General features: G+C 52.6%; 1 protein-coding gene across 1 annotated transcript in view; it reads right to left on the bottom strand.

Annotated features, from left to right (window-relative positions):
* Positions 1-1,069: 1,069 nt before the first annotated feature.
* The window catches only part of HADHA (hydroxyacyl-CoA dehydrogenase trifunctional multienzyme complex subunit alpha), a 30,386-nt gene continuing 15,247 nt past the window's right edge, over positions 1,070-16,208 (bottom strand). Inside the window, exons 10-20 of the mRNA XM_069850644.1 lie at positions 14,881-14,937; positions 11,051-11,160; positions 10,634-10,768; positions 9,893-10,064; positions 9,445-9,531; positions 7,144-7,284; positions 5,837-5,905; positions 5,258-5,453; positions 3,740-3,854; positions 2,777-2,922; positions 1,070-1,667 (exon numbers count right to left, since the gene is read on the bottom strand). Coding sequence (XP_069706745.1) covers positions 1,522-1,667; positions 2,777-2,922; positions 3,740-3,854; positions 5,258-5,453; positions 5,837-5,905; positions 7,144-7,284; positions 9,445-9,531; positions 9,893-10,064; positions 10,634-10,768; positions 11,051-11,160; positions 14,881-14,937 — 1,374 coding nt within the window. The 3' untranslated portion in view covers positions 1,070-1,521. The remainder of the gene's footprint in view (positions 1,668-2,776; positions 2,923-3,739; positions 3,855-5,257; positions 5,454-5,836; positions 5,906-7,143; positions 7,285-9,444; positions 9,532-9,892; positions 10,065-10,633; positions 10,769-11,050; positions 11,161-14,880; positions 14,938-16,208) is intronic.

Below are 16,208 nucleotides of genomic sequence, written 5' to 3' on the forward strand. Positions count from 1 at the left end.
ATTAGCGTAATAAACATACAGGAGAAAAATGAGCCCTGGGAGAAGCCCCTTGCTCAGGGACGTGGGGGAAAAGGGGCTCTTGGCAAGGAAAGAGGCTTGGGGGTCACTCCCATCCTTCTGCGCCCTTCCCACCTCACCAGGGAGGGCAGGCAGAGTGGGGGAGAGGTGCCCTGTTCCCAGCACGGAGCCAGGGACCTGTGTTCTCCCCACAAGGGAAAGCATCGCTCTTGGAGCTGCTCAGGGCTGCCTGCACCCCACAGTGATTTCGAAGCCCTGGTAGGAAGCTCCTCTGCCTGACAGACACCGCTAAGCCAGGGGGAGAGAAGCTGAACCCCTTCCTCAGGGCTGCACCCACCCCACAGAGCGCCCCGCGGCTGCCTGAGCTCCCCCAGCCCCCTGCCCCAGCCTGGTGGATCCTCAGCACTGGGAGGGTCTGGGCTTGGACGGCCCCAGCTCCAGCCCCTCGGACACAGGCGAGGGCTGCCCAGGCAAAGCTCAGCTGGCAAAGGCTGAGCCAGAGGAGGGAGTGGGTCCCAGCGCGGCTGCCAGGCCCCAGGGAGGGCGGAAGGCTGGGTACCAGCTCCACAGGCAGCCTAGGGATCGATCTTGGCCTCGTTTCGTACCAGCGGCTCGGAGAAAAAGAGCACAAATGTGACAGGAAAAAAGCAGCGTCTCCCAGCCCCACCAGGGCGCAAGAGACAGGCTGGAGCCTGGGAAGGCACGGCAGCACAGGGAGCCAGGGAGGCAGAGGCCATTCCAGCTCCGAAATCCGTGACAGGTGCACAGAGATTTAAAGCCTTTTAGTTTAAACTGAGCTCTCCCCACGGGGGACCCTTCTGGCCTTTGGCTGCTTGATTTGCAATTACAGGCTGGTCCATCTGCCAGGATAACCCCGGCGGCAGCCTTAGGGCCAGACAAAAGAGCCAGAGGCTCCTCACAGCTCCTGATTGATGGCAGAGGTGACAGAGCCGGGCTTTGTTCTGCATTGCCGCCAGCCCCTGCGTTTCCCCACCCTCCGGCAGCTCCTTTATGGGTCTCGAAGCCAACAAGCACGGAGAGGACCCCAGAGGATTGCCTGAACGCTTTATTTCCGACTCGAGTGGTTCCCTTCCTCGGTGCTGAGCGGCTGCTGCCCCAGCAAGATGGGAGGAGAAGCAAGCGCAGAGTCCAAACCCACAAGATGGGTATTTATTCTGTTGGAGGTTTACGGAAAGGCAAGGCCTCAGCACCAGCTGCAGGTTGGATGCTGCCTGCCAGGACGGGAACTCCGAAGGTCGCAGCATGGAGGCGGCCGCAGATGGAATTCTCTCTCCCAGCGAGGAGCCACGGGACAGATATGCCCAACACACAGCAGCTGATAAGGCACTTGAAATGAGTACAAGCCACAAGGCAATCCGCTGCCTCCTTCCTTCCCTCCCTGGGGGCTTTGCAGATGAGCCTGGAGAAGAGGGTGTTGCTGAAGAGCCGGGGGGCCCTGGCTCGAGCAGTCGGTGCGTCCGGGCGGGCGGTGTCGGGCCACGCTCACTGGTGGAATTTCTTGCTGGGGCTGTTGGCGTAGTCCAGCAGGAGCTGGCAAGGAGTGAACTGGCTGCCATAGACGGCCTCATACTTCCGCAGCTTGTCCACCAATTGCTTGGCTCCGTACGAGTCTGCGTACCTGAAAGGACCTGCCGGGCAGAGTGAGACAGATGTGCCACAGAAGGAAGAGGCACCAAGGTGCCTGGAAAGGCAAGAGCGCTGGATTCAGCCAACCTATCCTTCTCCAGAAAAAGACTCCTGGTCTCTGGGCAGGGTGATGGGGGACTCTGCCTCTGCTCAGCGCTGGCCAGGAGCAGACTGGACTGCTGGGGACAAGCTGGGATGCAGGTTAACTGGGAATTCTCCCCTAGTCTGAGTGTGCCTCAGTGAAGGAAAATTTCAGTTACTCAGCAGAAGCCCTGCCTCATATCCGAGAGCCCTTAGCAACCTTCAGCTGTGACCTAAATCTCAGCTCATGCTTTGTCCGCTGTCCATGCCACAGCCACAGGCTGCAGATGGATCCAGGAGAACTCTGTCTGTGCTCTTGGCCAGGCCCAGTAAGTACCACGCACCACGGCTGATGCCATCAGCTCAGCTTTGTCCATGCAGCGGGAGGGCATGGGGGGAACGACGCATCCTTGGGCACCGTTTCTCAGCTCCAAGTGCAGCGCCAGGCCAGGTTTCTAGAAGCACTGCAAGATGCCTGCCCACCCAGGCACTAGCAGCGGCACAAGATGGGATACCAGAGCTTTGTTTTTCACGGAACACCACATGGCTTTAAAAAGCCAGGGATTTCTTAAGAACGTAGGGCTTCGCAGGTCTCCCAGCCCAGCTATGCCCCCGTGACTGTCAAGCATGGTAAAGGCTCCTCCTTTGAGGTTCTCATGGGAAGCTGTGGTGAGGCTGGGGCCAGCACAGCTCTGCCTTTTATTCAAACCCAAAGACAGAGCAAATGGCCTGGTTAGAGACCTCTGATCCTGCGACACAGCCATATGAACAGAGGAACTCCACAGGGTCCTAGCAGAAACATCTCACAGCTCTCAGGCTCATGGCCACCTCTCATGGGGTGGGAACAGTGGAGCAACCTCTCTGGCTTGGACTTTACGTGGGACAAGGACACTCAGGCTTGTTAGACCGCAGCTCAAAGCTGGCCTTAGCAGCCAAGTTGCCTCTGGTGTTTGGAGCCCGTTAGGCAAGCCCAGCACAAAGCTTTGCGGCCAAGCCATGCAGCTAAGCCCAAACCCAGCTGAACTCTTACCTCCCAGGCATGGCGGGAAACCCAAACCAAACACAGCACCAATATCTCCCTCCACGGGGTTGCTGAGGATCCCTTCCTGCAGGCACATTGCTGCCTCGTTCACAAACCTCGTCACCAAGCGCATCTGGATGTCTTCATCAGTGCAGCTGCAAGGAAAGAGTCTGTGAAGGCCGTGCAGGTAACGCAGGAGCTGGATGGGGGGTGCACAGACTGGGGACAGAGCCAGGCCTGGGGTATGGGAGAATGGTTTCTCACTTCGACTGTCCCTGTCTGCATGAGAATATGGACTAAGTCCTGAAGCAGGCATGTAAGAACAGCAAAGGCCCAATCAGGGCGGATGGGAATGGCTTCAGATCACAGAATCACTACGTTGGAAAAGACCCACAGGATCATCGATTCCAACCATTCCCATCAATCACTAAGCCATGCCCCTCAGCACCTCGTCCACCCGTCCTTTAAACCCCTCCAGGGAAGGTGACTCAACCCCCTCCCTGGGCAGCCTCTGCCAGTGCCCAATGACCCTTTCTGGGAAAACTTTTTTCCTAATGTCCAGCCTGAACCTCCCCTGGTGGAGCTTGAGGCCATTCCCTCTCGTCCTGTCCCCTGTCACTTGGGAGAAGAGCCCAGCTCCCTCCTCTCCACACCCTCCTTTCAGGTAGTTGTAGATGTTTCAGCACCAGGCTGTACAGGTCCAACACCAGGAAGATCGCAGCAGGGGTTGCACCAATCCCAGACAAGCCTCAACCCAGCAAAGCTTTCTGCTAAGGTGCCCAAGCAAATGCTGGTAAATTTGAGGATGGCCCGTTGCTGCTAGCCCAGGCCGTCCAGAGCTGACAGCCCGCCCCCAGCTGGGAACAGGTACATGCCATCTGGAGTGGATGCGTTCAGCAATGCCCCTGCTCAGAGGCAGAGGAAGGAGTAAAAGCCACTCCACATCACTGCTCGGCACACACAGCTACTTACACTTCAGGTTTGGCTGCCACTTTGAATCGCGCCAAGATCTCATCCATGCCAGAATTGACGTTCCTGTTCTTCACCCCCTCCTGGTAAATATAAAAGCCTTTCCCTGCCTTGCGACCTGTGGGTAAAAAAAAAGAGATGGTTGCGTCCTGCCGTGTGTTCCATTTGCTCATGACACCTTCACCTCCGATCATCTTGTTACTCCTGCTAATGTTTGCAGGAGAACTTCCCAGCAGAGGCAGTGCCTCTGCACCTCGGAGTGACCCTGTCTGCTCACCTCGGGCAGAGGGACATGTCCCCTGTCCTTGGCACAGTGTTGTGACTGTGCCAGGCCCTGAACACAGAATCATGGAATGGTTTTCCTTGGAAGAGACCTCAAAGCCCATTCAGTTCCACCCCCTGCCACGGGCAGGGACACCTCCCACTGGATCAGGTTGCTCAAAGCCCCATCCAACCTGGCCTTGAACACCTCCAGGGATGGGGCAGCCACCACTTCTCTGGCCAACCTGAGCCAGGGCCTCACCACCATCACAGTGAAGAATTTCTTCCTTAATATCTCATCTCAATCTCCCCTCTTTCAGCTGAAAAATATTCCCCCTCATCCTATCCCTGCACTCCCTGATCAAGAGCCCTTCCCCAACTTTCCTGGAGCCCCTTTCAGTACTGGAGGCTGCTCTAAGGTTTCCCCACAGCCTTCTCTTCTCCAGGCTGAACAACCCCAACTCTCTCAGCCTGGCCTCGGATGGGAGGTGCTCCAGCCCTTGGATCATCTTTGTGGCCTCCTCTGGACTCGCTCCAACAGCTCCATGTCCTTCCTGTGCTGAAGACTCCAGAGCTGGACACTGGACTCCAGGTGGGATCTCATCAGAGCGGAGCAGAGGGGCAGAATCCTCTCCCTTGACCTACTGGTCCCACTGCCTTCCCTAGGTCTGGAAAACTATCACATAACCATTTCCATGACTACAGCAAAGAGACAAGGAACAGAGATGACAAGATCTCTTGAGCAACCTCCCCTGCCAGGGCCCTGGTCACAGCAAGGGCCATCAGAAGGCAAGAGCCGTCCTGGCCCAAGCACAGGTCCCACTGATGGATGCTGCTCCATCCTGGCATGCTCTGAGGCACCGCTGCCTCTTGGCACCCTGTGCCACCAGGGCACAGCTCCAGCCATACAGAGACACAACTTTTCCTTGCACAGAGCTTCTAAAGCTCAGCTCAGGGCTTGTTTCTCTGGAGTACATCTCTGTCCAGCCACTTGCTCTCCACATCCCAGAGCACAGCTTTAATGAAGGGGCACGGGACCTTGCCTGGTGCCTTTCCTCCAGGCAGCGTGTTTGTCTGCTTCAAAGGAAGGTCTGGCTGCAGCCAAAGGCCTACCCAAGGTACAGCTGAGAGGGATTCCCAACCCATTCCCAGGACTGTTCTCCAACTGTCCTCACCTGAGACATAAGAGTCTACTGGATGCCGGCACTTTTCCTTGAACAAAAGGGAAATGTGTTGGATTAAGACAGCCAAGTGCCTCACCTAAGAAACCTTTTTCAACCATGAGCTTGAACAACTCGATGCTGCCTCCTCCAAAGCGCTCGCCAAAGGCTTTGCCAAGGTCCTCAGCCACGTGTGTGGCCACATCCACGCCCACCTCGTCAATCAGCGTGGCAGCACCCACGGGAAAGCCAAATGCTGTAGAGATCGCATCTATTTTCTTGGGGTCAATGCCTTCCTGCAGGAAGAGAAGGAAAAGCAATGGTATCCATGGGTGAGGGTCCTGGAAACCCAGTGTGTGAGCACAAAGTCCTCGTGCATCCAAGGCCACAGACCACAGTCAGCACCATTAGCTGTCTGATTACAGACAGGAGCAGCAGAATGGTGCTTGCACCACTCCCAGATCTGCCTGGTGCTATATGAGGAGGAAAGACTCCCACCACTGCCTTGCACCAGATCTCATCAGACTACCAAGGATGGGCTGCGGGCAACCACGAACACCAGGGGTGGTTGCTCAACTCCTTTCTCAGCCAGGGCTGGAGTCAGCCTGAGCGGAGGCAAGGAAGAAGCAGAGTTTACAAAACTATTTGGCAGACACTCAGTACCTGACAGGATACACACCTGGAGAACGCGGACAACTTCTGACAGCATTGGGCCCAGGCACCTAGTGGTGTAGAATCCTGGTCCATCCTAGGAAAGAGAAGTGCAGCAGGAAGGCAGGTGAGGACAAACTGCATAACACGGCCTCTCTTGGCAGCACAGGAGCTGTGTTGCACAGCCCAGGCACTGCCACGCAGGGCAGACACACTCAGCTCCATTTCTAACAGGATGTTACCGACTGCTAGGGTAGATTTTTCCTGTGAGGCTCAGCAGCGTTTGAAGCTCCCACCGGTGTGTTATTTAAAATAGCTTTTATTTAAAATAAGTCAGCTGTACAAATCCCCACGCTTCACCGAGCCTCAAGGCTGATGGGGGAATGGGTGCTCAGCACTAGTAAAAAAGGCATAAACTGATTATTTCACCTCTGATACTGCTCACAAAGTTTGGAAGCAATAGATAAGCTCTGAAGAGGCACTCAGGAAAGCCTCTGATGTGGGGATGAGGGTTAGAGAAGCAGCACTATCTCTGCTGGCCTTTAGAGACGCCTCGAGCACTTTAAGACAAGCCAAGCTCCCCCAGCACCACAGGAGACCTGCTCAGCACTGCTGGAAACCTCACGTGTCAGTGAAAAGACCAATGCAAAACTATATTCAAACTGACCCGAGCCTACTGGCTGAACTCCTACACAGCTGAGACAGCGTCACTGACACTTTCCACCACGGAGCAAGCGAGCAGCTCTGTTTGGAGGGCTGTGCACTCAACAGCAGATTCAGCCTGACATGTCACTCCAAGCCCATGGCTTTCTGAAGCTCTGCTGCCTCCTCTCCAAGCCCACAGCAGTTGTGCTGCCTCACAGTGCTGCACTCAGCCTTCTCCTTCCTCTGCTTGGCCCAGCTCTTCCCCTACACTTGCACGCGTATTTCTGCCCCCTCTCACACAAGATTTAAAGCCATAAACAGGAGGGTTACTGTTCCCAGGCCCCTCTGTCCTTGAAGATGGCCAGGGAGAGGAGGTAGTGAGAGTTCGGCCCAGACTCTATTCCATCATGGATGCCATTAAGACTTCAGCCTCCTAGAAGCTGCGTGAAGGACTGCCAGCTCCTTGTGCTGGCCAATCCAACTGCTCCTGCACCTTCTGGCCTTCCACAGCTGCTCTCAAGGACACCTGAGGGCCCATCTGGGCACTTGATATCTTCTAACCTCCGTTTTCACTTCTTGGTGTAAGTGGCTAGTGCCGATGCATTCACAGCCACATTTCAGCCTCCTCTTCATGCATAAGCCTGTCCTTTTCTTGATTATCCCAGCTTGTATTTTGCAGTGTTCACTCACCTTTACCACGATGACAACCTTGCCCTGTTTGAGGCCAACAGCAACAGCTGAAGCAGCCGTATCCTTGGATGTTTTGTCTGTGGTGATGATTTCCAGCAGCTGCATTTTGTCCACAGGGGAGAAGTAGTGCATCCCGATCACCTAGGCAGAAGGAAGAGCTCAGGGTTAAGCTGAGTTAAGAGACTTTGGCTTCCAGAAGCATCTGCTGGGCAAGTCAAGCGCCCTACTCCTTTTCTCTCCTTGCCTTTCCCAGCTCTTGCCTCAGTGAGGATTTAGGCACTGTGCTTACAGGACTGAGAGCGCTACTCAGCTCCCTCTGTTCTTGAGAATAATCTGGCAGGAAAACCTGCCTGGGAATCTTAGCTGAGCTCTGTCCTCAGGTGAATCACAGGCACTGCGCGATCCACAGGTACTATCGGAGCTGGCAGAGCAGCCACATGCCTGGGACTGTGAGGGTGGAACAGCAGTCCCAGACAGATGTTGATCAGAGTCCTTGTGTTCTGCTTGTGAATGGTTTGTTTTGGGTTTTTTTCTTAGTGATGAAGTGAATCCAAGGCCAAGGTGGCAAGTTTCCAGCAACTAATTACAGAGGTGAGAGCAGCCGTCCTCTGGGAACAGCGTTTAAGTGATGATTTGGCTGCGTGCCTCACTCTTAACACCACCATGTAATCAGGGTGTCACCTTTGTCCTCCTGGAAGCTACACTCTGCACCAAGACCTGTATAAGCCAGAGACACCTTGCAGAAAAGCTGATGAATACAGACTAATTAAAGAAAATACACTAATTAGTTAACTGATCCCCTATTAGTGTCCCCATAAAGAGCCACTACACAGGCAATTTATACAGCAAGAGGATGTTATTTAGAAGTCTGAACAAATAATAAGAATCATTTTGCTTTTCCAATGCAACCAAGGTCTGACAGCAAAGCAGGAAGAGGCAGAGGAAGGTCACAGACACCTCCAGCAGCTGGGATGGAATGGAATATTCCAGCTGGAAGTGACCTACAACAAACCTCTACTCCAGCTTTTCAGATGCCCACAGGACTTCTGCAGGGAGACACGCAGCAGAGGCAACTCACTGCCCTGGGCAGGCTTGAGACCCTTGTAGGAATTTAGGAAATCAGCCTAGGGTACCCATGTTTTTGCATTTGCCTAACACCTTCCAACTGGCCTCTAGAGCTTCCCCTTCCTTCTGCCCAAGCTCCTATTGACCTCCTGTCCCACCTGTTTTAGAGAAGAATGGGATTATCTCACAGGAACTACCTGTTCTTCCCTGCATTTTCTGCAGCTCTGGGTAGGTAAAGCAGATTCCTCAAATGAGGGGGCAAACATTTCCCTCTTTTTATATCACAGCCACCTTAGACTGATGCTCAGCCCTTGACGTGACTCCACTCAGTCATCATGCAGACCTCTCAGTGTCACATCTTGTCTCCTGTAGCTCCTGCCTGAAGGCACGGGTCTCCCACAGGAACCGTGCCAACTCTGTCAGTCTCACGCTAGCAGTCTCAGGAACCCTGGGCAGCCATGGACAGCCCCTGGCTCCTCCCAGTCCAGCACACTCACATCCCTCAGATGGTACCTCCACCAAGCACATCCCTCAGGGCAGGCCGCTCTGCATGCAGCATTCCTGCTCAGCTCTGCTTGTCTGGGCTAAGGGAGGAGGATGTAGTTACTTTATTTGTGGTTTAGGCCTTAAGCAATGGGAAGAAGTCCTCTGCTCCAAACCTCTGGCCTGAACTGCTACGTTGCGCTTGGCATCCTGTTCACATGGATCATTTGGAGCCAGGGATAAAACCCACCACCCTCTCAGGAGCTGATCCCACAGTCTTCAGTTTGAGCACCTCTGAGTGCAGCTTCCAGTCATCAACTTCTCTTCCATATTTGCTGCTAGGATACTGCGCTCTCTCTCTCAGAAGGTATCTTCCCATCATGGAAAGTCACTCGTGTGTCTCATCGGTTTATCAAAATAACAGAAGCCTTCCTGGCTGGAATGCTCTCAGCTCAAGACCTTCCATAGCTTCCCTGCCCCCATGTGCATTACAGTTCCATGAAGCCACTGACCTCCCTCCTGCACCCTGCCTTGCCAACAGGACACTTGGGATGAGTCTACCTTTACTCCTCTCCTACCTGTCCAAAGATAACATGCTGTTTGTTCAAAGCTCCCACTGTGGACAAAGGCTGAGCCATTTCTCGTTCTGAGGAAGAAGATCCCAGTACTCACCCACAACAAAGCCAGTTTGTCATTAATGGGCAGCTCAGCACAGAGCAAACTCAAACCAGCAACACAGCAACAGGTACTCACCTTCTCCGGCCTCTTGCTAACGGAAGCGATTTGGCTGATTGGGAGGGCAGATGTGTTACTGGCGAAGATACAGTGAGCAGGGATCACCTGTAGCAGGGGTGGAAGAGACAGTGTAAACACACAGGCTTGTCCAGAATCAGGTCTAGGCGTGATGCACCCTGTACTTGGTGCTGGTGAGGCTACACCTCCAGTCCTGGGGTTTCTAGAAGGTTTTCTGGAGCGGCTCCCAGGAGGCAGGGAATGTCACACTCACCCCATTCAGCTAGGAATGAGCAACTCCTTATGGAACAGTGAATATCCATAGTGAACAGGAGGGTTGCCCTTGACACTCACCCATGTTGTGACATAATTAACTTGCACCAACCGACAAGCTTGGCAGGGCAGGGCAGCCTGAGTCTTGCCACACAAAGGCCACAGGTAGCATGAGCTGCTCAGAACCAATACTCACGGCTTCCACTTCCTTCAGCACTTTGTGCTTGATGTTAATGTCCTCGAACACAGCCTCGATCACCATGTCTGCTTTCTCAAAGCCCTTGTAGTCCAGCTGGCCCGTTAAGTTGCTGAGAATGAAGTCCCTCTCAAACGATGTCAGGCTCTTCTTCTTCACCTTGCCATTGAGCCTAGGGAAGGACAGCTCTGTCAGCTGCTGGACAGGCCAGCCTGGATCGCTGGTGGTGAACCACACTCCAAAGGCATCTCTCTCTCCCTCCTGAAGCTGGGACCAAAGCACCATCACAGTCCAGCAGAGCTGTCACTCTGAGTACTAGCCCCTCCTTCCAACTGGAAAAAGGAGAACCATGCTCATGCAGCTCGGCCAGGAGGACAGGGGAAAGAAATCCACCTTTTCAGAAGTCTGACCCGATGCTTCCCCTGGCAAGGGCCTCAAGGCAGCCAGGATTACTCCCTCCCCCCTTAGCTCTAAGCTACTGCTAGATCTAAAAGCTAAAGCAATCATCTGTTAGGTTGTCTACCTACCTAAGGAGCTAAGGCTGAATACACTGGGCCTATTTCGTAGCAATATCCCAGCGCACTGCATAGGGCAACCTTAAAAGAAAGCATTTCTGTGACTTCTGCTGGTAGAAGGGTCCAAAGTAACACAGGTGTCAGGAGTTCCTGACTGCCTGACAGCAGAGGAGTGTTTTGACTAAAGGCAGCCCCATCCTGAGGAAATTCCTTTTAACACACGTACCCCTTGAAGACTTGCTGCTGTCCTCTGTCCAAGCCTTGCTGTGATGTGTCCTTCAGAATGGTCTTCATCCCCTTATCCACTGAAACCTGGGCAATCCCGGCTCCCATGAGCCCTGCTCCCAGCACTGCCAGAGTCCTGTACAGAAAAGGACCAAGGGACATATTCAAGGCTAGAAACAGCCAGATTTCCATTGCTGCTGTCAGACTCACAAAACATCCTGTCCACCCAGGCACTATTTAGAGTGAGGTCATGCAAAATTTCACTTGTGGGTGAGAAATCCACGCTGCAGAGGATCGGCTGCCTTCTGGAGGCTGGAAAGGTCTCTGCTGTGCTGTGCTGCTTCTCAGGACTCCAGGCCATGCAGTCACCAGAGCCTTTTAGCATTGCTCCTCCAACTGCACTCATGCTTGCACTTACTTGACCTCCCGCTGAGGTGCTCCAAACTTGTTCTTCTTGCAGTGCACTTGCCCGTGGTATAGTCCCATCAATGCCTTGGATTCATTGGTCATTGCAAGTTGGCCAAAGTTCTGTAAGACAGGGAAGAGGGAAGCAGAGAGTCTGGTATTTAACAGCCGTCTCTCTTCCAGCACGCACTCATCAAAATCATGGCAAGAGGAGACCATGGCACATGAATCCTCTGCAGAGAGGCAAATTCTGTGCTAAGCACAGCCCACTTCACACCACTGCCTCCCACATGCACTGCCAGAGAAGAGCAGGACACTGCTTCTTCCATCTCCTTTCCTACAAACAATTTACAGCACCTAAAAGAACGTGCACCTCTAACACGCCTGCCTGGAGGGGCAGGGGTTCTGCCGGGGAGCAACAGCAGCCACAGTATTTTCATGTCCATCTCCTTACTATCCACTGAGTCATTCACAGCCTTTTTTTCCCCTCTCAGATCCCAGCTTTGGGAGCAGCATTCCCTGGCAGCTCACTGGTAAACCAAAAGCGACTCTGGGGTCGCAGCCAGCAGCTGTGGGTCCCATGGGATCAAGGCAGGCGCCACTTTTCCTCAGTGGCAGGACTGTATTGCGTTGACGTGTGCATCCTGCACTAAGCTGAGGCTATTGCCCCAGGGGCTTCCATGTGGAACAGCCCCGCAACTCAGACTTCGAGAACAATCTTTAAGCAGCCCAATTCTCACTGACAGCAGCAGCCTGATATTGTTTTCAGAGGATCATGGGCAGGCAACAAAAAAATCAAAGGCCTGCATTACCTCCCAGCACTCAGCATGAAACAGGAAAGCAGTCATGAAGACAAAAAGACAGTGTAAGGCGACAGAAAACTAACGTTGCCTGAGCCAAGGCAGCTAAGGAAAGCTGCCAACGTAAGGCTGTATCCTCCCTCACCAGTGTCCTGTGAGCTAGAGGCTTGTTAAAACATCAGAAACACAAAGTCTGTAAAAGAATCTGCAAATCTCCTACCCTAGGGGTGAGAGGGAGGCATTAAAAGAGACAGGGCACTGACACTTATTATTCTTTAGAGGCTTCTGGGAAGATCTCCATCCTGCTGCTGATTCTCAGGAAAACACATCCATTCTTTTCTGTAAGGAACAGAGTATTCTGAGCCTTTTATTCAGCACCAGACCAAACGTGGGTGGAATGCATAACCAGCACAGACAGGCTGTGCCCAGGAGGTCGCTGTTAAGGTACAAGGCAGACTGCTACATTCCTGACCAAGAGAACAAAAGGAGCTACTAAGCGCGGCAGGAAAGGTGGCACAATGTGACAGATAGCAGCTGGGAAGCTGCTGAAAGTCACCGATAGACAGTGGGGGATGGAGGGATTTCACCAGCAGCTGAGGGGCAGCGATGCGCGAGATGACCTAAATGCAGAGACAATCAGATGGGAATGTCATGAGTCTTTTGGTGAGTGGGGTCTTGCAGAGCCAGCAGGACCCAGGAAACCACACCAGTGACATTGTGCACTACCAGAACCACTTCTTCAGTACCAGAAATAACCAATCTGAGCACAGATGTAGCAAAACTGGGACCAGCATGGAAAAACTAATTAGGGGTAGGTTGGTTAGGCAGAGAAACGGAGGGATCGGGATGACTGAGGATGAGCAAGCGCGGGAAAACAAAGACACTGTGTTTATGTGGAATAAAAAGGTCACACGCAAGCAAGCCATGGGTGAGTACGCTTGCCTGCTCAGGCCCTGGGCCTGCTCACCAGTCTGTCCTACCTCCACATTAAACCCTGCTCCTGTTTTCCTGTGTCACTAGTAAACCTTGAGCAGGACTGGACAGCATTTAGGACATGAGGTCCCTGTGGCCAACTAATCGACAGATGAAACATCTACAGCCAGCTACAAAAGAGGGGTGTGTGTGTGTGGGGGCACTTACTGCCACACGTGAGCTTCAATTCTGATCAGCCCACCGGGAGGAACAGCATCCAGCATCCACACTGGCCATGCCTGTGAGCAGTTTGCGTTTACGTAGGCATCACCAGTAAAGGCCCTGAGCTGCCTGTGCAGCCAGCCATGCAGGTACTCCGTGTTTCATAGAATCATATGATGTCCTGAACAGAAAGGGCCCCACAAGGATCATTAAGTCCAACTCCCGTCCCATAGGACAATCCCAACATTCACACTGTGGGTCTGAGGGCATTGGCCAAACACTTCCAGAATATTGTCAGGCTCGGTGCTGTGACTGCTTCCCTGGGGAGCTGTTCCATTGCTCCAAGACCCTATGAGGTAAGAATCTTTTCCTTATGTCCAATCTAACCCTCCTCTGGCACATCTTCCTGCCGTTCCCTCGGGTCCTGTCATTGATCACCAGAGAGAAGAGATCAGCTCCTCCTCCTCCCCATGTGAAGAAGCTGTAGAGTACGATGAGGCCTCCCATCAGTTTCCTCTTCTCCAGGCTGAATAGACCAAGTGACTTCAGCTGTTCCTCACACGCTTCCCCTCTAAACCCTTCCCCAGCTCCATGTCCTCCTCTGGATGCTCTCTAGTAGCTTTAGATCCTTTTTATCCTGTGGTGCCCAAAATTTCACCCAGTACTTGAGGTGGGGCTGCTCCAGGATGGAGCCGGGCAGGACAGTCCCCTCCCTTGATGGGCTGGTGATGCACCCCAGGACACAGTCAGCTCTCCTGGCCACTAGGACTCACTGTTGTGCACACAGGTGCGCATATGCCTACACCTCTGCGACACGGCACCTTTTCTACGATGCTCATACCTGCTCAGCCTTGCCCCTGGCTGGACCAACGAAGGGGAGAAAGTGGCAAGCAGAGTAAGAGGTGAAGCCTTCTAGGCTTTACAGATGCAAAAGACTTGACTTCCCTTAGCAGTTGTTAGCAGTTCTAAACTCAACTGATGCCAGGGAACTAAAGGATTGAAGGGAAAGGAAGAATAAAATAGAGGCTTATTTCAGAGAATGACAGAACCACAGGTAACACAGAACCATAGGTGACATTGGAAGAGACCTGTGGAGATTGTCGTGTCCCACCCCACCACTCAAAGCTCAGTCAACTAGAGCAAACTGCTATGGTTTGTTCCCAGTTGGGTCTTGAATATCACCATGGAGGGAGGCTCCACAGCCTCTCTGGGTAACCTGTTCCACCATTCAATCCCCCTTACAGTAGAAAAGATGGTTTGTGTATTTAAGCGGAACTCCCCATTTCAGTTTGTGCCCAATACCTCATTCTGCCATTGGACACCACTGAGAAGAGTGCAGCTGTGCCTTCTTTATTGCTTCCTACCAGGTATTTACACACATTACTAAGATTCCCTCAAGCCTCTTCTTCTCCAGGCTGAACAGTTCCAGAACTCCCAGCCTCTCCTTATGTGCCAGATGCTCCAGGACTTTAATCATCCTTGGAACCCTCCACTGAACTCTCTCTAGCCAGCTGGTCCCCAGCCTGTACTGGTAAGCGTGGTTGTTCCTCCCCGGGACACCACTTGACATTAAGAATTGTGGGATGGTTTGGGTTGGAAGGGAACTCAAAGCCCACCCGCCTGCCATGGGCAGGGACATGTCTCATGGGATCAGGTTGCTCCAAGCCCCATCCAACCCAGCCTTGAGCATCTCCAGGGATGGGGCAGCAGCAAATTCTCTGGGCAATCTGTGTCAGTCCCTCCCCACCCTCACAGGAAAACATTTCTTTCTAAGATCTCATCTAAATCTTCCCCCTTTCAGCTTAAAAGCTGAACATACAGCTTTTAGCTGACCTTTGTGCGTGGTTAAACACAAATCCGCCTCAACTCCACAACTTATTGATTATCACCAGGGCTCTCGTCTCCTTACCTGGGACTCAGCGAGGTATCCAACATCACGCCCCTGATCAAGACCAGTCTTTACAACCTAGATAAAGAACAATAAAGATACATTGCTGTTAAGCCACGTCTGCCAACAGCAACGCTTTAGCAAGATTCCTTGTGTAGCTGCACCTCCCATTGTCACCAGCGACCCCCACCCCCTCAATATTCAGGGCACACTTCATACTCCCTGGGTTCTGTAAACGCTGTTCAAAGCAGAGCTAGGAATAGCCTCGTCCTGTCAGCACAGAACAGCTACGATGGCAAGGAATTTTCTACCTTTTTTTTTTTCCCCCACACACCTTGTGGTTCTGGGAATTGTTTACTGTGCTCCTGTAATGTCACTGCTCTCAGAGTCAGAGGGGGGCATTCGCAGGGTTTAGAGAAGTCTTTGCAACAACTTAAATACCAAAAGGCCACTTTAAAACCGGGATTCAACATGGACAGTGTCTGTAAGTAACACAACACTTGTGGAACTCAGGAGACTTTCATTTAAAGTGTTGTGTGGTTAGTGCTATGAGAAGAGTGAAAAGAATGGAAGGAATTTATGTTTTCCTGGTTCCAAACAGGTAAACCCAACTCTTCACAGAATGGTTTTGGCTGGAAAGGACCCTTAAATTCATGGAGCCCATCCATTGCTAAGTCTGCCACCAGATCATGATAACAAGTACAATATCTACTCGTCTTTTAAAGACCTGCAGGGATGGGGACTCGACCTCTGCCAGTGCTTGACAACCCTTTCTATGAAGAAATTCCTCCTGTCATCCAACCTAATTCTCCTCTGGCGCACCTTGAGGCCACTTACCCTTGTCCTGTCACTGGCTAACAGGGAGTAAAGACCAACCCTTACCTCACTCCAAACTACTTTCAGATAGTTGTAGAGAGTGATGAAATCTCGCTCAGTCTCCTTTTCCCCAGACAGTTTAGACACCATATAGAAAATCAGGAAAAAATGCAGCTGGAAGCTTCATGGATGAAGTATTCCAGCTAAGCCCTTCCTTGACCGGAATTCTTGATCTTCCCCTTACTGATTTACTTGGTACTGGTACCACAGAATCATGGAATGGTCTGGGTTGGAAGGTACCTCAAAGCCCATCCAGTTCCAACTGCAGGGACACCTCCCACTGGATCAGGTTGCTCAAAGCCCCATCCAGCCTGGCCTTGAACACCTCCAGGGAATGACTGAGTGAGTAAACTGGTGATCATATTCAGGAAGTAATTCTGAGTTTCACCACGCTTGCTCAATACAACACAGGCAGCACTCAGCAAGACTGATCTTCTGTGAAGACCACAATGCGTGGTTTGGCTGAGAGAAAG

This window comes from Phaenicophaeus curvirostris, chromosome 2, assembly GCF_032191515.1.
Source record: "Phaenicophaeus curvirostris isolate KB17595 chromosome 2, BPBGC_Pcur_1.0, whole genome shotgun sequence".
Taxonomy (NCBI): Eukaryota; Metazoa; Chordata; class Aves; order Cuculiformes; family Cuculidae; genus Phaenicophaeus; species Phaenicophaeus curvirostris.